Consider the following 23,240-nt stretch of genomic DNA (forward strand, 5'->3'; position numbering starts at 1 on the left):
ATATAGGTAAGCACACATGACCAGAGTGTGCAGGAGAGCTCCTGGCTTTGTGCCCATAGGGTAAAGAAGACTCTTCAGAGGAGGTCACTTCTTAGCCCGCTAACAGAGACAGGGAGGATCACAGTTCAACACGGCAGTGGTAAGAAGGGTAATGAGGGTTTCGGGCAGACAGCGCGTGTGCAAAGGCCAAGAGACAAAAGGGAAAGAGAGGGCTGGAGGCAGGAAAACTGGTTCTGCATGGCTGGAAAGAGAGAGAGCACCAGGAAGAGATGAACCAACTGACCACACTCATTGTAATAGAAAGTGGATTCCATTCTTTCCTCCACTGAGTACTTCTTCTACCCGTTGAGACTTGAATACCAGGAATTTTTAATTATTGTAATGATATTTGAACTGAAGACTTTCAGAGTCCAATCGGATTCCCATTCTGACCTGAACTGAGCTCCAGCCTTATATGGAAAGTAAAAGTAGGGCTCTGTCCCCTTGATTTATTGAGAAAGCGCCCCAAGGTCAGCAAAGCAGTGGGCCTCTTCTTTAGACAGTTGAGGTCCCAGCTGGTGCACACCCAGGGCCACCACCCTGCAGGGGAGCTCCTTTACCCCGGGGAGCAGGGGGCAGGTAGGACCAGCATAACTGAGCTGAAAGGCAGAGACAAAGGAGACAGTTCTGGAAAACTCAGCCCGGCCGGACAGGAAAATAAGTGTTCTGAGAGAAAACCAAAGAAAGAACGAAAGGCTCAACAAGGGCAGACGGAAGTTGGTGACCCACTCAGCTGCATGTCACCAGCTCAATCCTTCTTTAACGCATCAGTCTGCCCAGGGTGGCCCGATACGGTTGCTCGGCAAGGGGACTGCTGAGTTACACACAGCCGCCCAATCCCCGAACCTGCCTCCACTGTTCCACATGGCTCACTGCTCTCTCCCGGTCAACGAGGTCACTTCCTTGTTGCCAGGAATCGCTGTAAGGAAGGGCATCAGCCACAGACACACAATGTTCACAAACAGCTTGCACCACGGACACCTGTGGAAAGTCCCCGACCTGTGTGGGCACACACCAGCCCGTACCCTGAGTCGGAATGTCCATGCTCACTGCTGGCAACAACACATGCCGGGCCTTCCCCTCAGAGCTATAACTGAAGATGACCTTGTTTCGAGGTTTCAGGCCCAAACGTCCGAATCTGTCGGGAGGCTTCTTCCCCAGAGCCACCAAGTGGTAGGAAATAGCTGCCTTTGTCCTCACCTGTGAACCCTCTCCAAACTATAGTCCCCTCCCCCAGCCCTATCCACTGGCCATCTTCCTCTTCCTTGTTTTCCTCTGATACCCAGGGGCAAAGAGGGAGCAGATTTGCCACACAGAGCCCCTTTCGGTGGTGTCGCAGGGCACGCAGGGGCTGCCCCGGGGTCTCAAGAGGAACCACCTCTTTCCCTCCTCAACAGTCAGCCGTGTGCGGCCCCCCTGCTGCCCTGGGGCCGGGCCTCCTGCCCACCTGGGCCTCTGCTCGGGGGTAACAGAGTCACAGCTCCTTCACTCAGCGCTCTTTCCCGCGGCAGCAAACATCCCTGGAGAAGGCACTTGAGGGACCAGCTCAAAGGAGGTGGGAAGGAGACCTCACTCCAGCTGGCTGGGCAGGCTCCACTCTGTCAGGCAGCCCGTGGGCAGCACGGAAGGGCAAGAGTCCAGGGGCCTGTGGCCCATCATGGCCCCCTCCTCCCACCGCCTCCCTTTACCCACGCCCTACACCTTACTTTTGCCAGAGCTCCCCCTGACCTCAAAAACAACTCTGCAGCCAGGCTCTGCAGGAGCTCAGGATTGAAGTTTAACAGAGACAAAAATAATTCCCTGGAGTGAGCTATTTTCTGCCCAGCTTTGGGAGCAATGGCTTGAGGTGGCAGGCAGGGGAGGCAGGCGTGGGGAGGAAGCTGGCCACGGGCCATCCACGGGTTTGGGGTCATCCCCATGCCCGCTCCATACTCCGCCTGGTGTGGGGTTTTCAGGGAAGGGGGACCTTCATCAGGGGCTGAGGCACCTTCCTCCACCTGTCAACCCCGGGTGAGGAGTGAGGACAGCGGGGATGAGAAGGCCTGTGGGGACCTTGTGCTGCCTGCACCCTGGGCCGTAGTGCTCCATGGCTACTCCTCTCTTGTGGAACGGAAGGAAGAAGGGAGAGAAAACAGCGCCACTTTACCAAGCTTCAGAAGGGGGATTCTACACCCATTTGTCTATCTCACAGCATAAACACCTCACAATATTTATCTGAGACAAAATATTTAAAGTGTTTTATAAAATCGTGATACCCCATAAAGCTGTTACTGGTTGACCATTATTGCCCCAGGTTTTAAGAGGAGGAGGAAATTCAGGCAGGAAAGTAGAAGGCTGTGAACACACACTTTGCAATAGTACAGGGAGCACGACCCTCACGGGACCATGAGGCCCTCACAGTCTGGGAGACCCCAAAGTGCAGCGTAGGTGGGCTCGTCATTCATTGCCTACCAACCCCAATCCCCACATTCCACTATGCTTTCTTTTTTTATTTTTTTATTTTTTATTTTTTATTTTTTTCAACGTTTATTTATTTTTGGGACAGAGAGAGACAGAGCATGAACGGGGGAGGGGCAGAGAGAGAGGGAGACACAGAATCGGAAACAGGCTCCAGGCTCTGAGCCATCAGCCCAGAGCCCGACGCGGGGATCGAACTCCCGGACCGCGAGATCGTGACCTGGCTGAAGTCGGACGCTTAACCGACTGTGCCACCCAGGCGCCTCTATGCTTTCTTTTCTTTTTTTTTTTTTTTTTTTAATTTTTTTTTTTAACGTTTATTTATTTTGAGACAGAGAGAGACAGAGCATGAACAGGGGAGGGGCAGAGAGAGAGGGAGACACAGAATCGGAAACAGGCTCCAGGCTCTGAGCCATCAGCCCAGAGCCTGACGCGGGGCTCGAACTCACGGACCGCGAGATCGTGACCTGAGCTGAAGTCGGTCGCCCAACCGACTGAGCCACCCAGGTGCCCCTATGCTTTCTTTTCTTAAAAAAATTTTTTTAATGTTATTTTTGAGAGAGAGATACAGCACAAGCGGGGGAGGGCAGAGAGAAAGAGGGAGACACAGAATCCGAAGCGGGCTCCAGGCTCTGACACAGGGCTCGAACTCACAAGCCATGAGATCATGACCTGAGCCACCCAGGCTCCCCATCCACTATTCTTTCTATTTTTTGTTTCCCTAGAGACCCTTTGCTTAACCGTTAGTTTCTTTTTATTTCTCTACACAGAACTTTCCTGCTAACACCTCTGGAAAAACACCTAACTGGGAATATAGAGTTGGCGGGGGGGGGGGGGGGGGGGGGGGCAGGGGAGTGGGTGAGGGAGGGGATTCACTCATGGAATATCTTTAGGCTGATTTCATTATAAGTCTCCAGAAAGAGACGGTCTGCATGATACAGTATTATCACGTGCTAGGAAGGGGACCCATGGAGGGTGATCATGCCTTTCGTGAGAAATTCTACATCAGCAAGGGCCTTACCGGTCCCACTCTGTCTAACGGTACCGGTGTTCAAGAAAGAAACTACCCGAAGACATCCGGGGCCGGTGGGGGGCGGGGGGCAGGGCTGCAGGCTAAACCTAGCCATGACTGTGTTCACTCTGCCACCGCCCACTATCACCACCGGGTCGTCGTCAATTTTTTAATTAGTGGTCAGTGTTTTTGAAAACTGGAGAGATTTCACTTTTGGAAAAACTCTGGATGTCCAGCTTCCTCGTAAAAAAAAAAAAAAAAAAAGGGCTAACGTGGCCACACCGGGCTGCAGTTCCCGGGGCAACCCTGCGGGCCTCAGGTGGAGCTAACCCTCCAGACCAGGCTGTGCCACTCCCTCCTCCCCCTGCCCTTGCACCCCACCAGGGTCTGCAGCCCTCCAGCCTCACTCATCACCTGGCCCTACCCCCCCCACCCGGCACCCAGCCCTCAGCGACGGCCGGGCTCTGCGTGCAGGGAGACACAGGTAAGAGAAGAGGGTCGGGAGGCAGCCTGAGCAACAGCAAATCCTGCCTCCCCACACACCTCCTGCCCGCTCTGTCCGCAGCTCTCTAAGCTTCCGTTCCCTTGCCTGCAAAATGAGAACAAAAACGACAAAACCTACCTCATTTGTCTGTGAGGGTCAAATGAGATAATGCAGGTCAAGGGCTCAGCACCGCGCCCGGCACAGGGTACCTGCTCAGGCAATGTTAGTGCTTGTTATTCTGCAGGATTGGCTTCAGTAATGGGAGAGAAGTCCTCTGAGTTGCAGCCCAGCTTTTTACAACGTTTTAGTCACACAAAGCTCCTGCCCTTCAACTCTCTTCAAGAATTTTTTTTAGCGTTTGTTTATTTTTGAGGAGAGAGAGACAGAGAGAGAGAGAGAGACAGTGCGAGTGGGGGAGGGGCGGAGAGAGAGGGAAATACAAGAATCCCAAGCAGGTTCCAGGCACCGAGCGGTCAGCACAGAGCCCGACTCGGGGCTCGAACTCACGAACTGTGAGAATCACGACCTGAGCCGAAGTCAGATGCTTAACCGACTGAGCCACCCAGGCACCTCAACTCTCTTTACATAGCTCAGGGGTCCCGGTCTACCTACAAACACATTTCCGTTCAATCAACAGCCATTGAGCATATCTGTGATGAGTTAAGTATTGCGTGGAGTAAGGACACTTCAGATATAGGACCCAGCCCTGTTCTCAGGGCCTCGCAACCCAGCGGGTACATGGACAATCGAACAGACAGGCACAGCCCTGTCAGGTGGAGTCAAACACAAAGCTCTCCCCTCCGGGCCCTGCCCCAACCATCCGGGAGCTTGGCACTGAAGGAGGAACCAGGGGTGATTCTGACTCTCCTTCTCCTCCTAGGTTCCAAAACGTTCCAGAGCTTTACTAAAAGACACTTACTGGTAAATTAGCCCCACTTCCCCCTCTAGTTTCTCAGGTTCCACACCTGAGTTCCTCCACTGCACACTGGTTAACACAATTTCATCTCAACGAAGCCATTCGGATCTCAGATGGAGTTCATTACAGTGGAATTTTACCTGAGGCTGCCACCCCCCACTTCTTCACATCATGGCACCCAAGATGTCGGTGTGCTTGCCAAATAGGCTGGGCAGAGGTACCTTCCCACCCCTGGCAGAAGTCCGGAAATTGAGAGCTGTTTGGAACAAAGAACTCTGCCCCGAAGGTGTTTTCCAGCATCATCCTGGCCAGCCTGGAACCGTCCCATTCACCCTCGGCTGGCACCACCTACTGCCTCTTTTCCAGCCCTCCTCAGACAGGAAGAGGAGGGCAGAGAACAGAGCCAAACAACTGTGCAGGACAGGTCGTGGGCAGGTGAGGCAGGGGCAGACGGCCCAGGCTACAACAGATCCGAATTTAAGTTCTGGTTCTGACTTAGGAGCTCAATGACTTTGGGCAAGAAGTTGAACCTCTTAACTTCTTTCAACATCAATTTCCTCTTCTGTGAAATGGGGATAACAGTATTGCCTACCTCATAGCATTATTGAGGGGCCTGGGTGAGAAAATGCATGAAAAAATTAACACGGTGCCTGGAACGTATAAGTTAGAATAGCCATTGGTTTATTACGATTGTCAGCTTTTATATGATATATGATACGTCAGCCTCACAAAGGTCAAAGGTTGGTGTACAGAGAGACACTGGGGCAGAGTTGGGGTGGGAGGTGATTGAAGAATGGGTGGGTCCCTACCACCGAGCCCAGCATGGGTCTAGTGACCAAGATGAGGCCCAAGGCAGAGGCACTCACCTGCCCCTGGAGCTGACAGGCACAGACTGGCTGGGTAATTACAGGATTGCAGCCTCGGGTGTCCCATGCACTGCCCAGCAAGCCACATTCTTTTGTGGGCGGCTGGGTGAGTGGGCAGCTGGCTGTTTATGTGGCCGCCAGGACACTGGGTCTACCTAACACCTACTCAACCCAGCACCCCCAGGCAGAGTGTGCAACCTTGGAAGAGGAAGGGATTCTCTGTGGGCATTCTGCTCCTTTCCCAAGGCGCCTCCTCTGTTCTCTCCACCGCGACCCTCTAGCACCCTCTGCTTCTCAGATTGGACAAGTCAGCGGGTCAGAGATCAAGGCCAGACTCTGAACAATTAGTCTTCAGTTTACTTCACCTGGAGTTTTCAGATGACCAAAAAGCCCTGGACAGATGTAAATCCCATCACTGCCCCCAGCACCCTGATCTCTGATTAGCTAATAAACACAAAGTTCTGACACTTCCACGTCCTGTTCTCAAAATCGATACCCAAGGAAAAGATACCGTCTCAATACCCTTAGCAAAAATGCAATCCAGTGGGTACTAACTGGTCACCTAGTATGTGCTCAGCATTGACACTAGGCTCTTGGTTGAACTGAACAGGACTCCAAGTACCGGGATGGGGCTTGGAGCCGCGGGATCCCTCCCTCACTGTTGCTGGAAGGTTGCAAGGAAGGGCTTCAGCCGCACCCGGAGTCCCTGAGCAGAGCTCACAGAGTCACGCTGACACCTGTACAGGACCACCTGTGCGTGTACCACACGTCAGACAGGGGTACACATATAACCGGCCGAGGATGATTCAACTATGAGAGCTGAAAGGGACTTTAGAAACTCATCTAGTCGGACAACCGTTTCATTTTAGAAATAAAGGCTATGTCAGGTATTGAAAAGGATGGGGCACAAGGGGAGCTTTAGCCACTGCCGAAAGGAATGCTTTTCAGTACAACCAGTGGAAAAGAGTTGGGCGCTGTGGAGCAATGCCAAACACAGAATCCCAGGTGCCCTGGCCCCAGGTATGTGCCCTGGAGAACCGCCTACGCGCACATCAGGAGACCAGCACAGTTACCTCCAGCAGTATGACCGTGATAACTCCAAACTGGAAACCACCCAACGTCCATCACCAAGAGGGAGGACATACAAATTGTGGCACATCCTTACAGTGGACGTCACCCTGAGTGAAAACTAACGATCTACCTCTGGGTGTGTCAACACAGGGGGAGTCTCAGAGGCACGACACAAGGTGGAGGACGCACATCACGGGGAACATGCATATAGGTAAGCTCCGTAGACACGTGAAGGTAAACAATATATTTTTTGTAAAATGCACGTAGACGATAACTTACGACGAAAAGGAAGGAAATAACTAACTACATTCAAATATGGGTGGGGTGGAGAACAAGGAAGGAGATGCAAATGGGAAGAGGAACGGGAGCTTTGAAGGGCACTGGAGATGTTCCATTCTGCACTTGGGTGATGTGTACCGAATATGCTATATTATTCTTTAATCTATACATAAGCATATGTATACCCGTGTGCGTATGATATATTTCACAGTCAAAAAAAATAAGTAAATAAATAAAAAGAATTGAAGAACCTGAGTCTCAGAGAAGCTAACTAACTTCTCCAAGCTAACAACGCTAACAAATGGCTGGAAGAGAAATGTACCAAATCCGAGTTCAGCCAGGTGCGAAGACAGCCATTCTTGGATTCTAAAGGGATCTCTCACAACGATGAAGTTTCTGGTCTAGCAAATTTGCGAACAATTGCAAGAGTCTTTACTTTTCACTGTGAAGCTCCCAGCGTCTTGAATAATGCCTGTCACACCGTAGGTCCTCAATGCATATCTACTGAACGACCCACGCTTTCGAAGGCTTACTGCCCGCCAGACACTTGACTTGGGTCATCTGGAATCCTCACACGGCTCTCCAAGGGAGTTATTCTTATCCCACGTAACAGATAAGGACACTGAGATTCAGAGAGATTAAGAAACCTGCCCAAGGTCACAAGCTAGAAAGTGACAAAGCTGGGATTTGAACCCAGGCGTGTCTAACTCCAACCCCGCGTTCTTCCTGTTCTTCGAGGCTGTTGGCAAAGCTTCCAACAGCACTACCTAACATTTCAGAGATATACCAAGGAGCTGAGGGGTAGGCTGAGCACTTTCTCTTCCTTCTAACCCCGTCTCCAGGCTCTGGCACGGAGAGCGGTTCGCGTGGCCAAGCCCAGCACTAGCAGCAGTGTAGCTCAGTGGTCCTGGGTTAATTCTACAGCATGACAGGTTGCGACATCTCTTTAAACCTTGGTTTCCCTATCCACGCTGGGGAGAGTAACAGTAGCTTCCTCCAAGGAGAAGCTGTCAAGATGAAAGGAGAGAAGGGAATCACACTGCCTGGCAGAGGCTGTTAGATGTGGCTAGAGTCCATCTCCCCTTCCAGGCAGGCTAGGCTCACGAGTGCTCCTTAAGGGGTAGCTAGGAGGGGAAAGGGCAAACAGGATGAGCTTAGCTCCAGTTGGCCAAAGGGACAATGGTCCTTTCCTTGGTGCCCTTAGTCCAAAGTAGGTTATCAATGAAGTGCTTGTTTGACATTGAAAGAGTATTTGTCATTTGCCTTCTAGACCGTTCAAATCTTATCTGATCCCATGCAATCTCTCAGCACAGAACTCTCTCTCTCTCTCTCTCTCTCTCTCTCCTCTCTCTCTCTCAGGTTCTTGTCTGCTGTTTTTACCCAAGTTAGGTACCCAGTAGTGCTGGAGAGGCACTGAGGCCTGAGGGTACTGGCAGAGGGAGCCTCCTTCTGAGAGGCCACTGTCCCCACAGTAACCTCTGGGCAAACCAAGCTTGCTTCCAGGTCACTTGTTCAAACCAGTTAGTAAATCTAACCCTGCCACTCACAAACATTTACTGCAGGCCTATTATGTTCAAGGTACGGCGCTAAATGCCCTGTGGGCTCCCATGAATGCAGAAGTGGTAGGGTTCCATGGAAGTTAAGACAGACCCAAGTGTGAGTCCTGACTGTCCCATTCATCAGCTGTGGCACCTTGGCACATGGCTCAACCTCACCAAGCCTCAGTTTCCCATTTGTGAAAGGAGCATAACAGTGGTTCCTATCCCACAAGGTTGTGGCAGATCTGGGAGGCCCTGCATGCAACGTACCTAGCACAGCACCTGGTGCAACTGAGCTGAGCACTCAGTGAATAGCTGTTCCTGGAGCTGCAACTCCAGTGCCAGCAGGTGGCACACACTGGATGTGTCACCAGCAAAGCCTAGGGGCTCACGGGTGCCTCATGGTGCCTGGAATGTCACACCTTGCGCCCCACAGTGCCTGGAATGTCACACCTTGCGTAACACCTCAAAGCTTCAACCTGTGGTCAGAAGGCCAGTGAGAGGCAGCAGCTTCCCAGGAACCGGCTTCTGGGTCCTTCCCAAACTCCACTTGCCCGCTGGTGTAGCTGCCCACACCCTGCTCAGGACCAGGACTCTCCCCTGTGCAGAATGGGGACTTTGTGTGGCACCTGGTTCTGGAAACACTGCTTGGTCTATCCCTTGGCACAGGACTTGCAGGGCAGGTTTGCAAACGTATGACACACACTCAGACTCCCCCAGTGCCTCTCACTTTTGCCATCTACTGACAGGCCACCCCCCCCTCCTCCCCCTGCCAGCCCAAGGAGTCTCTCCCCTTCCCTCTCCCCACAAGTCACTTCAAAGGGTGGGACTTCCCAGAGGTCTTCACCTGCCCTTTTCATTTGTTGGCGATGAGACAACTTCCTTCCTGCCAGAGTAAGACAGTCACTACACCATCATTAAGGAGGCTCCACCCCCACACCAGGCTCCCCGATCACTCTCATGCTGGCGCCCCGATCACTCTCATGCTGGACCTCTGCGGACTCTCCAGGGAGCCCGCCCTGAGCATCTCGACCACGAGGACCGCGGACGCAGAAGGGAGGGCAGTTTCTTTTCTACGTGTTACAGCGTCACGATGCAGTCGCTGCCACCAACGCCTATAGCTTGGGTTGAGCAAGAACAGCCTGTCCCCGCCCTGGACCATTTCCCCAATATTCAGACCTGATGAGACAGTCAAACTCCAGTGTCAGGGGGAACCGACTCCCTCTCCTGCTAAGCAGTTTTTCTCTGGCTCTGCCCTCCAGCCTGCTCACCATTTCCCGGAACCTGACTGCAAGTGACCTGTGCCCTTTATCCACGTGAGCAAGGTTTGACTACCCCTTCCCTTCTTGTTGTTTACCCACTTGAGAGCTGGACTTCCCTGTGGTATGGTGTGTCCCCCAGAGATCTGGGAAGCTGGAGAGACAAAATGAAGAGGCTGCAGATACGGGGAAGAGGGAAGAGGAAGCATGAGGCTAAGTCTTGGCTCCATTATAAATCCCAATTCCCCCAGGGGCAGCGGAAGGGGAGTTGGCAGGCCTTCCTGTCCCCATCGGAGGTAGGGGTGGGGCAGGAAAGCCGAAGGTGAGGCCAGTCATAAGTCAAGGGTGAAGGGAAGTCACACGAGCGAGCGAGTGTGGTAGGTTGGGTTCTAGGAGAAGGTGGCTGGGAGCGGTGCTGCCCTCAGGGAAAACACTGGAATTGGGTGATAATACCAGGGAACAAGCTGGGGTGTTGGGGCTGCCCTGAGAATTAAGCTACTTCCATCCTCCCCTCGTCATTAGGCCCCTTCCCCACCTTGTCTTCCTCATTAAACCCACTCCCACCCATCTTCCCCTCGTCAGTGTAACCTCAGATGGGTTCAGAGTGCTGTTCACCATAATGACTAAATGTTTCAGTTGGCCCTAGACAGTTGTGGTTTATGTCAATTGGCCTGACAGAACCTACTTCTGCTGCTATTAAGAACCCCTTTGCACTCTCAAAGCTTCCCAGTTTGGACAGGGAATTATACGCTCCCCCTCTCTGGCCCACCAAGAGGGCACTGACACAGGAGAGGGTGAAGAGGGAATTAGAGAAAAGCATGACCGGAAGCGAGGCCCTGAGGTCCAGAGCAATAGCCAGGCTAGCTTCTGCCCACCTGGATCCTTTCAGAACTGGACCGACAGCAGCTGCCCGTCCTGGGGCTCAGACCATCTCAAGGAAGAGGGCTGGTTTGGGGGTTCTGTTCCTGTCATCCCTCAGAGGGTCTAGCACCAAGCTGGGTGCACAAGAGGCATTTAATCAAAACTTGTCATTTCCTTACTTCCCTCCACCTGCATCCAAAGCAGACCTGCAGCCGTGGCCAAACGGAAGCTGGACCACTACAACTCCTCCTGTCCGGCAACGAACTGGAACATCATCCTGGCTCAGACTTCCAGATGCTCCTGACTCTGGCCCTCCAGCCACCAGCACCCAACGGCTAGACAAAGGCAACAGGGGGTTTCTAGCAGGGGTTCCAGAAGCAGATCTCGGCCGGGATGGCTGTCGCCTCCTGGGGATGCAGGGTGAAGAACTGAACAGTGGCGCTCCCTCTCCTGCTTGGATAACCGCCTGATCTGGCCCCCAAGCCCCAAGTCAAGCATGGAAGACACTGGCTATTTGGTCTGAGAGTGGAGGGTGAGGGTCCGGGAGGGCCTCTTGGTACTTCCTCTGGGACTTAGTCCCAAAAAAGATCAGTTCTGAGGGGGGATGGGAGAGAAGACGGAGAAACCATAAATACAAATAACCAGGGCACCCCAAACTACACCAGGCCTTCCACGATGTTTATACAAATGAAGTGTGATGGCCCTGACTGAGGAGCTGTGAGGGGTCAGGAAAGCTCCTAACTCTCTTTCCCTCCTTCCTTATCTCACCCTCCTCTTTTCTTGCCCTTTTTTCTCTTCCCTCCTTTCTTATTCTTTACCCTGGAAAGGGTCCAAGTCGTGGCTAATGAGGGACCAGCCAAACTGAAGCCATGGGCCCAGCCGAGTACAGTCTGTGAATCCCCAGCATTTTGCAGTTTGAGTCAGCCCCGCACCACAGCCTCGTTGTGGGCTTGTCTCATATGGCTCCAGAGAGGCCACTGAGTGGGGGGCAATGGACTCTGGGGCTCCCATTTCTGCTCAAGGGTCTGAAGCACCCAAAAGAAAAGCCAGAGAGAAATGTACAGTCTTACTACCTCCGGGTCTGTCTGTATACCGTTCCAGAAGGACCCTCAGTCCTCTCCAGCACTTCGACAAGGACGGGATGGGGAAGCCCTCCCCCCCCCCACAATACACAATGCCCACAGTTCACTGAGTTGAGGTTCCAGTGTCCAGACAATCCATTTCCACCTCAACAAACCCCACTTCTTACCCTGGCTTAAAACTTTCTTTGACAACACCATGCCTTCCCTAGTCCCAGAACCTTCCTGACTTCTTGTGCACACCCACCTGGCTAACAGAGCCGGCTGCTAACAAGATCACTAGGCAGAAATGGAATGGGAGGCTGGAAGTGTACTGTGCTGGATGTACCTCCTGATCCTAGGAGAAGGATAAGAGATGCGGATTTACCGCAAATCCACAAGCTCTTCACCGTCAACCCTTCTGGAATCATACCACAACGATCCCATAATCATCCCTGTGTTGGGTGTTCCCTTCAGAGGAGTGGCCACCACTGGCCACGAGGAAGAGAGCCTTCCAGCAGGGAGCTAGAGTGGAGCTGACTCTGCCTAGGAGAGCTTCTGCAATGCTCAGAAAATGCCTGCCCAATTGCTTGCCTGGGCTCTGGCCCCTCTGGCTGCAACTGAGCCCAGACAGGAGGCTGACCCTCACTCACCGCAGGGAGGAGGAGGAAGAGGAGGAGGAGAAGGAGGGAGGAGGAGATGCGGGAAGGGCCTGGCTGGGAGACCTAGTGCCCTCCCAGACCGGGTAGCCTGGGTCTCAGCTTCAGTGGTCTGGGGGTGTGGGGGGGAGAGGGGGTCAGGATCCACTGCTCCTTGCAGACCACATGCTGTTCCCCTCCTAGATACTTCCCCTAAACTCTCCCCACCACCCACAGACGAGGGAACCTTCACTCCCCAAACAGAAACTACTCCCTGAGCGCCCTCCCGGATTAGATGTTTGCCCCTGAGTTCCTCTGAACATCTATGGACAGGCTTTCCTGAAAAAAATAAATACAGTGCATTAGGGCCAACTAGGTCTAAAATCACTGGCGGTTTGAAAAGAAAAGAAAAAACTCTACTTAAAAGATCCAACTCCACCATGGCAGGTGACCGTACACAGGTACTAGAAGATGATAAAGCTTCACACACTCCGCCTCCAGCGGACCTTAGTACCATCGACAGTCGATCTCCCTTTCTATTCCTTCACTCCGTGCCAAGGCTCCCCAACAGAGGAAGGAAACAAATGCTTCTCGTTGCCCAAGAGCTGAGCACTGTGTAGCAGAGCATTTGTGTGATAAACCGCCTGAGCACCGCGGGTCGTTGCCCCTCTCGCCAACCTGGCACGAAACTTTAGCTCTTTCTCAGAACCTCAGTGTACCGTCAGTGCCTCAGCCTCATGGCACGACAGCCCGGATCTCAGCAGCCAAGTTTGCCCCTGCGATTTACCCTCTAGTGTTTTGCACCCGGGCACTCAGGCCCTGGTCCCCCCTCCCCCCCCCCCCCCCGCAGCCCTACCCCGGCCCAATCCCGATTCTGGGACCCCCCTTCCCGCTCCTACGGTCTCCGCACCTGGTAAGGGCGGGTGCACGCAGCTCCGCGCTCATCCGGCGCCTCCCGCTCGGCTGCTGCCTTTTGACAAGCGAGACAACCCAGCACCTGGCCCCGCCCTCTCGAGGCCCCGCCCCGGCCCGCCCCTCCCCTTGGCCCCGCCCAGCGGACCTGCCTCGCTCCCCGAGAAGGCTGGCGGCTTCGCAACCATCTTGACTTGGAATCAACCACTGGGAGACTCTGCCCGGGGTAGTCCTCCACGGCCTGCGGTCCACAGAGGAAGGCATGCTGCGTCTCTGTGCCTGAGAGTTTTCGAGGGTGATGTGTGTGCAGATCCACGCTCTGCCCGCGTTAATCTGTGATGCGTTTCGCCCACCCTCCCGCCGCCGTGGTTCCACCTAGCTGCCTGCGCACGCCTCTTCCAGGTGCGTCACCCCTACCTGGGGTGACCCGATCCGGACTTCACGGTCTGCCGGGCTCTGGGGGCGTCTGCCGCGGGCACCGTCGGGCCTCTGCGCTCGTGGGAAATCCCGGGCGCCGCTCGCCGTCGCGTTGCTTCTGCAGAGCGCCTGGGAGCTCAGCCCGACCCACACTCGATAGGATAAAAGCGCAAACGGAAAACGCGGCCAAAGTGGCTGGAGCTGCGTCATCGTCCCCCCTCGCCCGCGGCAGCTCACGTTCTCGGCCTGTCCGAACCTCATATGAGCGAGCGAGCTTAGTGTCAGCTTCCCGGGACTAATCCCCAGTCTCCCGCCACCCGTTCTATACGACACTGGGTGTGAAGAGAAGAGAGGAGTGGAAAAAAGTCTATCATGAGACCTGGAAATTGTAGTAGAGGGGGGGAAATACGCCATAGAAAATGTGGCTAGAAATTATTCCGCCTCCTTGGCTATGTGCTAGGCACCGCATCTGGAGGAGAGATAAAAAAAAAGATGTGGTTCCCTCCTTCTTCGGGTTCACTGTCCGGTGGGAGAATGTATAAATAATAGTAGTTACAATATAATATTCTATAATAGAGATGCCCACGAAGCCATCCAGCAGTTGGTGAGCTCCTTTAGGCAGGGGAGGAAACCGTGGCTCAGAGGGACAAGCTGAACAGGTGGAAAGTCGAGGCATAGAGAGGTTAACCCAACATTACACAGCTGTTCAGTGAAGGACAGTAGTACAGCCCAGCAAATCTGCTGGTACAAGAGCCTCTGAACCATTTATGAAACAGTTTTGCTAGACTGTAGGATAACCAGCCCCTCTCAAACTCTCAATAAGGGGATCAGGAGAAATGAACTGCGGCTAAACAGAAAGAAGAATCTTCAAACAGCAAAATTTGTTAGGCACTCAAACAGTTGATTAAGAGAATATGGAAACTTTCTCTCTGGAAAGGTTTAAAAAAAAATAGAAGAGACACAGACTGGTTGAATTGAGGAATGGCCCATCTATCCTGAGAAACAGATGAAAGGAAGTGCCCCTTTGGGGGCCCTGCCAGTCTGATGGATAGATTCCCCGCTTGTAATGAAAATAAAGAAAGAAGCCCCTGCCCAAAGCATCATGGGAAAGCCAGCAGTGATTCTCATGGGAAGAAAAATAGAACAGGAAATCTCAAATAACCAACACCTTGGGACATTCTCAGGGAGTTCCATGAGCCTCTGGAAGAAGTCACTTTGTGGTGCTTAATTGGCCAGATGAGTGAACCTAACATCTGAAAATAAACCTTATCATCGCAAAGGGGTAAAGGATGACTGCTGAGCATTCCTTAGCCATTGACCGTTAGTCTCTTCACAGCTCTCCGTCTGACATTCATCGCCGCCTTTTGAGTCAGGCAGAGTAGAAAATACTCCAGACCCTGTTCTCGTGAAGACGTGACAGTCAGCATTCCTGTGCTACAGAATAGCTTTGAACTCTTCTAGCTTGACTGCTATTTGACACGTGCTAGAACCTCTGCAGAAAACACGAATTTTCTCTTTCTTTTCCGTGACGTTAACATTTCTTGTGTTCTTATGGTGCCTGGGAGGGGTGGTGGTCCTTACAGGACGCTCATATTGTGTTTTTGTCAGTATTCATCTCTGAAAAGTTACATCAGGGAATATCTAGTAGGCACTTGCTGTGTGCACCTTGCCATGCTATTGTGCTGTAGACCCAAGGGGCTGCAGAGAAACAAAAGAGCCCTTCCAGGTGTGATTTGCCTCGGAGGAAAGATTCCAGGGCTGAGGCCACCCCTGTGTACTTCCTTTTACAAAATCTGAGGAAAGGCACAGCCTGGCTTCTCAACCTCTCTACCAGGATTCCTGTGTCTGTTGTGGTCTAGGCAGGCCTGTAGCCAATCCTCAGCTGATGGGCTCCCCTTTTCTGTTGGGCTCCCCTGTTCACTGTCCTTGAGGCTGCCTGGCCCTCTCTGAACCTCTCGTCTTGGTACCAGAGCTGGAGTGGATCATGCAGTCCCCCCAAGTTTCTGCAGACCCTGTCCCTATAGACAGTTTATAAGCTGTCCAGAGGCAGCAGTCCAGGTAAAAATGTGCCCTTTGAGCTCTCTGGCGCATTCCCATCTGTTTGCTATTCCACTTTTTTTTTAGGGCTCTTTCCCCTCAAATATTTATAGTATGAGCCTAGTGGGAATGAAGGGAAGACTCTCAGCAAACTCCCAAAGAACATTCAGAGAGACACAAAGTCATGGGTTCCAAGACAGAAGCCACCAGGCTTCCCTTGCAGTTTCCTTGTTTTAGAGATTAAGAAACATTAGGTCCAGAAAGGGTAACTCATTTGTCTTCTAACCCATGATAGGAGTGTTCACTCTGTTTATGCTCCAGATGGTAAAAATGGAATGAATAAATGGAAGAAGCTGTAAGCAGTGAAAGCAACCCAAACAAAAGAGTCTCCCCAGGACAGTGTTTTTCATATTTTTAACTGCAACCCATAATAAGAAATAAGTATTAATTATGACCTAGTGTCCCCATGCATACATATAAGTTTTATGAAACAAGAGATGCCCTGCAATATTTCTATTCTTTTTTCCACCCTTCCTTCCTATCCTACCTCCCTTCCTGCCTGCCTGCCTTCCTTCTGGGAAGGAGACCCATCAAATTGATCGTATGACTGACAATCAGTTAACCTGAAGTTTAAAAGTCCCTCTCACCATGGGATCCCCTTATTTAGAACCTGCATCATGAGATTCCCAGAAAGGCCTTGAGAGGACCAGGTTGGCTTATATACCGCACCCTCAGAATCCATGGTGGCTCCAAGGCTTTGGAAGATTCCTTCTCCAAGGCCACATGGTCAGGGTTAGGTCACTGAGACAGTATGTATCCCCTCAATTTTTGTGGCCTTAACTCAGCTATTTTACCATGCTTACCATCTTTCCCAGCTTTGAGGGGGTTCTTTTAGCCTTAGGAAGTTTCATGGCATCTCAGAAATACTGATTTCTCCCAAACAGGACAGCTCTGGAGGAGTTGTGTACCCTGGCATAGTGAGTGTCCGTGGAGAGTCTGCTCAGAAAGGGTAGGTCACTGATCATTATTCAGTCCAAATCCATCTGGCTCCAGGGCTCCATTCCCAGTAGCCCAGCTCATGTCTCCATCCCTGGGGCTTTTGGCACTTGTTTTTCTCACCTGCTCCCACATCCTTGAGCCCTAGGCTGCCAGCCTGCTGGCCCACACACAGCGTCTGCTGGCATGGTAAAGCAGAGCCTAGGGGCCGGATGAATGAAGGTATAGACTCCCACCTGCACCTCCAAATAGAGGCAGCTCCAGAGCTCTCCCAAGCTCCCAGGTATTGCTGGGCTCCCATCCAAACCCAGCAGACAGTGATGACTCTTCGAGCCCCGACTCCAACCATAGAGACCAGCAGAATAAACTAGAAGCTCGGGATCCTTTCCCCTCTACAACTGCTTGTGGCTATAAGTTTTGCAACAACTACAATCACTCTAGTAGGAGATGAAGGAGACCCCTAGCCCCTAGTCTTTGGATAACTCTTATTTTGCTCTTCTACGGAAGAGTGTCTTATGGGAAAACCTAGTAGGGGATGTAAATAGAGGGCCCAATGGCATAGAGAAGGTGTCTTGGGAGCAGGTGAAAGCATGGGCACTGTCCTATCACTGCTGCAAAGGTCCACAGGGGAAAGCTGACTGTTCTCAAAAGAAGCCCCCTTCCGCGGAGGGGAGTGTCCAAAGGCAATTAGGCAATGAGCTCCTTTCCTTCATACCAATGAGCAGAAGCCCCACAAGCCTCATCCTGGGCAAGCCTGCTTCTTTCTCCAGAACAGGAAGGACATTCCATAAGCAGTCCAGGAATGCATTAAACAACTCTCCCCTGGGGCCCCAACTCCAGATAGATGTGGCTGTTGACAGCTCCTCTCCTTTGCCTTTGGCCTCTGGCCTAGGACAAACACTGCATAGCATGGATGCCCCTTTGTTGTATGTGCCTCATTGTCCTTTGTCGTTAAAAATGCCACCATTGTTGTAACTGTTGTTTCTGGCGTCCACCTCCACTTCCAATAGACTTTTGATAGTGGGCTCATGTTGGTTTGTATCATCCACATGTCCTACAACCAAAAAGTGGCCTCTAAACATTTTTATTATAAAAACCTATTGGCAAAAAATGTTGCCATCCCCATACATGAATATGGTTTTTAGAGTTCTATCCTTACCTCCTATCTCAAGCCACACTACACAGGGGGAGATTCTTTATCAACATTAACAAATGTAAGTATTTCAAATCATAATTTCATATTTCAATTGATGTTCTTGATACTTTTGAAACTTTTTACTCACTTCCCTGACACTCCTTTGCATTCATATACCTCATCCAATATACCTGACATGTGGCCAAATGAAAGAAGGACCAAGTGAGGGTGCTGGTGTCAATCTGTATATTAAATGATTAAAGCTTAATTTAAAAAACAAAAAGAAAGCCTCTAACACTGTCCCCCTGTATCCAGTAGATGATGTAGCACATCCTCCCCTGGAGACTTCTGCACTAGATAACAGGGAGGTAGGATATAGACCATGAGGGCTCAGCAAGTTTAGGTTACCATCCAAGTTGACAACTGGTGAGTCGCAAAGCAGAACTAGAGGCCAAATCTACTGCCTTGAAATCCAGGTCTTGCTCTCTGTATCACCCTGTGCCTCCTTTCTTCTCTGCTTTGTGAAGAAATGGAGGCACACTGAGTATGAGAGAGAGAAGCTCTTGAAGGCTAAGAAGCTGAATTCTTTGATCCACTTGGCTTATTGAAGCAAAACCTGAGGCAAGATCCATGTAGGATCCACTGTAGACTGTGTCTGGGACCACAGCTGCCAAAAGTCAGATGCCACAGGCCCCCAAGAGATTAAACCAGAGAGGCAAACAGGACAAGTTCTCCCGGCACTGGCTACTAGCAGGGAAGGCTGTGGTGGCCTCTTGTGTGTATTTAGTAGCACAAGAGTAGCCCTTACGTTCTTAGCTTGGCCACCACCAAAGACCTGACTTCAACCCACATTCTCAAGGAGAGTTGTCACTCAGTTAGGTTTCATAGAATCTGGCTTTCCAGCTTGACTAACCTCTGAGTGGTAGTTGCCAACCCCAGAAAGAACATGGTGAAGAGGCCTGAACCACCAGGGGGTTCAATCTTTTCTTCACACGCAAGCCTCACCTCGGTGGACTTTTTACCCCAAACCTTCTCCTCCCCACCCTTCTCTGTCCAGACAGGCCAAGTACGCCTTCTGAGAACTTTCATTCCTGACCTCCCTCTGCTCCCAGCTTACCTTATGTATCTTTGTGCCTTATTCATCACCAGGCTTCTCTTCTGTCAACTGGTGAGGAGTTTAAAAGCTGATGGTCAGTGAGTCTATGACAAGGACCTGTTGAAATAGAATAATATTCCAGTTGCCAACACTTCCCCACATTCTCTGTGCCTTTCCCTCTAGTGAAACCCAAAACATGGGTGAGGATTGGGTCAAAAGAAAACATTTAAGCAAGTAGTTCAGGGCTCAGTCATGAAAATGCCTGCTATTGGCTCCTCACTGGGTTGGAATAGAGGTTCTGAACAGGATGCTGGACCCAGAACAATGAATTACTACAACTGAGTTTGTGTTCTATGTCCTCAAAGCAATCTCAGAATCTCAGTTTCCTATCCTCTTTTCCTCCTCCCAAGAACCTAATGCTTGGTCTTGACAGGAATTAGAAGTGAATCTCAAAGGCAAATGCCAAAATCTCCACTGTTGGTTCCTAGACGTCATTAAGTAATTCAACCCCTTCCGCCATGTTGGGAGCTGGAACTCTAGAGAAACACATGCCGCTACATCACCTTCCCCTCCCCCAACTCTTCCCCCATTCCATAAGACTTAAACTTTGGACTGATATGGTATACCCTGTCAGTTGTGACAACACAATCTGCCTGATAGAGAGGCTGATTTGGTGCCTGCAGCTGGTTTACTTCCTTTTCAAAGCCCTGAATGTGAGTAGACACAATCCCTGCTTTGTGATTAATAATAGTTTCTCCTCTTGTTATCTTACTGCATTAGACTATCCGTTGACATTTGATCTGCAGTCATTAAAGATTTATTGCCATGTTTCTTTCTCCCAAACAACGCACACCCTTCAAATAGAGGGCATTTGAGGACAAGTGGTGTTGGAACCAGAACAATCGACAAAGAATTGTATGTGTCAAGGTTGTGTTACCTTCATCTCAACCCCAGCCTTGAAAAAGATGTTTCATTTCTTTTTCTTTTCTAAGTATAAAAAAAAGTGTTTATTTATTTATTTGAAAGAAAGAGAACGCGTGCACACAGGGGAGGGGCAGAGAGGGAGAGAGAGAATCCCAAACAGGCTCTGCATGAGTAGGCTCCACACTGTCAGCACAGAGCCTGACTCAGGGCTCCATCTCATGAATGGTGAGATCATGACCTGAGCCGAAATCGAAAGTCGGACGCTTAACCGACTGAGCCACCCAGGTGCCCCAAAGAGGTTTCATTTCTACCAGTGCAATGAATCAGATACCCTCAATGACCCTCTCAGTTGAAATAACAATTTTAACGTTAATTAAATAACGTTAAATAATCTTAATTAATTAAGATTAAATCTTAAATGTATCACCACACTGAGAAAAAAAGAAAGAAATCCAAAGAACTCAAAATGAAGTGAAAGTAGGAGCAGAGATTGGTAAGCAAAGACCAAAACTGGTCTTCAACCTTAAAGTGTCTTTAGAATCCTGGAAACCTTGAGTTTTGGTGGTGGCTTCACAGCGTGTGGAGACAAGAGATACAGTCAAGGGATTATCTTGCATAAACTGGGCTCTCAGAAGGTACACTCCAAAACTCTTTATGTAGGGAGAATGAGAAATAAACCTTCATATAGAAAGAGATAGTAAGGAAATTGGCCTAAGTTGCTCCAGATGACAGGAAAAATCATAAATATTTCCTTAGAATTCACAACACAAACCCAGGCTTGTAGTCCAAATTCATATCCTGGATGATCCAAAACAAAAACAAAAACAACCCTCAAGGAGAAATTTTAAACTGATCCTAGGTGGTAATAACTCAGGTAACTGGCTGAATCAAATTTAATCCTCTCCATGTAAACTTGTCCTCATCCCAGTACTCAAGGATTTGCCACAGGTGAAATTTCAAGGAAAACTACAGTCCGTGGTCAAAGTCACAAATGGAAACAAAGCACACTGAGTGGGAATCAGCAGAACTAACCCACAAAGTCCTCAGATGTTTAAATTTTTAATAACAAGGCATAAGATAGCTAAGTCTAATAGATTTAAAAAAATGAAAAAGAAGCTCAAAAAAGTTACCAGGGAATAAGAGACTATAAATAACTAATCAGACTTGGAAAAAAATAATAATTTCTAGAAATAAAAAGCATTGAATCTTAAAACTCAGTGAGTAGATTGAATAGCAGATGAGACATGGCTGAAGGAAAACTTAGTAAGCTGGAAACTAGGACTGAAAAATTATCTAGAATGTAGCCCAGTAAGACAAAGACATGGACAATAATTAGGAAGCTAAAATAATTCCAAATGCAAATGCATTTGCCTCAAAATATAGCCACATAGCCTCAAAGATATGGAACAAAATAGATGAAAAGTAAATGATAAATCAACTACCATAACGGGAGATTTTAACATATCTCTCTCAGGAAGGGATAGATTAAGGACATAAAAATCGGTGAGGATAGAGAAGACAGTTAACAAACTTGATCTAATGTTCATTAAAGGAATACTGCACACAACAGTCAGAGAACAAATACTCTCTTCAAGCCTACATGGAATGTTTATGGAAATCTGCCACACGTTAAGTCGTAAGGCTAGTCTCAACAACTTTAAGGATCACTTTCAGACAGATTTGTATTCTTTGACCATAATTCAATTAAAATAGAAATATCTGGGACACCTGGGTGGCTCAGTCTGTTAAGCATCTAGTTCTTGATTTTGGCGCAGGTCATGATCCCAGGGTCATGCCGGAGCCCCCTACTGGGCTCTACACTAAGATTCTCTCTCTCCTACTGCCGCTTTTCCCTACTTATGCTCTCACTATATAAAATAACATAAAAGAAAAGAAATGAAATTAGAAGAAAAGAAAAGAATAAAATAAAATAAAATAAAAATAAAATCAGGTAGAATAGTATAGATCATTGCTATAGAAACAGCATCAAATGTACTAACAACATCTCATATGTTTCCCCAATCCCTGGGGAACTGAGCTCAGAGAAAGGGAGAGAACACAGAGAATTGCAAGCTGCTTTCTTAAATGCTTCTACTCACATTTCATTGACCAAAGTAAGTCACTTGGCTGTGCCTAACGTCAGGGGTCAGTGAAGTGTAATCCTGCCAAAGGTCCATGAAGACAGGCACGCTGGAAATACTGATGAATATGGTAGTTAATACAAAACCTTTTACAACTGGAAATTTTGAAACATACTTCTTAAGAGTAAATTCTAACATAAAGGAGGAAACACATAGAACTTAATAATTGTTAACAACACTGTATCCAAAATTACAGAAGCAGGTAAAATAGTACTTAGAAGCAATATACAATACTAGCATTTTCTTAGCATTTACTATGACAGGCATTGTTTTGTGCGCTCGACATATTTTACTCATTCAATTCTCATAACAACACTTGAGGCAGGTGTCAGTGAGGAACTGAGGCACAGAGGAGCAACCTGAAGCCACACAGCAAGCAAGCAGCAAGAGCCAGGAATTGGACTCAGGACGGTCAGGCTGCAGGGTCCATGTGTTATGATTGCAAATGCTTACATTAGAAAAAATTTTAAGGCTCAGAATTAATGCATTAAGAATCTTATTTAAGAAGTTAGGAGGGAATGGGCACCTGGGTGGCTCAGTCAGTTAAGTGTTCGACTTCGGCTCAGGTCATGATCTCGTGGTTTGTGGGTTCGAGACCCACGTTGGGCTCTGTGCTGACAGCTCGGGGCCTGGAACTGCTTCGATTCTGTGTCTTCCTCTCTCTGCCCCTCCTGGCTCATGCTCTGTCTCTGTCTCTCTCTCTCAAAAATAAATTTAAAAACATTAAAAAAAAAGAAAGAAAGAAATGTAAGAGGGTTCCAGTTGCTCTACATCTTCAACAACACTTAGGAATGAGTCTTCTCGGAGCACCCGGGTGACTCAGTAGGTTGAGCATCTGACTTCGGCTCAGGTCACAATCTTGTAGTTCATGAGTTCGAGCCCCGCATCGGGCTCTGTGCTGACAGCTCAGAGCCTGGAGTCTGCTTTGGATTCTGTGTCTCCCTCTCTCTCTGCCCCTCCCCCACTCATGCTCTGTCTCCTCTCTCAAAATAAATAAACATTAAAAAAAAAAAGTTCAGAGGGAAAAAGCAAAACAACCAAAAAGCAGTATATAAGAAAAGAAAAAATAAAAAGAGTAAAACTAAGTTGAAAAAGATATAAAAG

At 49.7% G+C, this 23,240-nt stretch overlaps 1 protein-coding gene across 3 annotated transcripts in view; it reads right to left on the reverse strand.

Moving 5' to 3' along the window:
- The window catches only part of VDR (vitamin D receptor), a 57,849-nt gene extending 44,384 nt beyond the window's left edge, over nt 1-13,465 (reverse strand). Inside the window, exon 1 of one of the 3 annotated variants that reach the window (XM_030322449.2) lies at nt 13,378-13,465. In XM_030322449.2, the coding sequence (XP_030178309.1) occupies nt 13,378-13,423 (46 nt within the window). In that variant the 5' untranslated portion in view covers nt 13,424-13,465. Of the gene's footprint in view, nt 1-12,108; nt 12,133-13,377 lie in introns of those variants that run through there. The other 2 variants (XM_030322450.2, XM_032593961.1) reach the window with 2 other exon arrangements.
- Nucleotides 13,466-23,240: the final 9,775 nt, after the last annotated feature.

This window comes from Lynx canadensis, chromosome B4 (assembly GCF_007474595.2).
Source record: "Lynx canadensis isolate LIC74 chromosome B4, mLynCan4.pri.v2, whole genome shotgun sequence".
NCBI classification, from domain to species: domain Eukaryota; kingdom Metazoa; phylum Chordata; class Mammalia; order Carnivora; family Felidae; genus Lynx; species Lynx canadensis.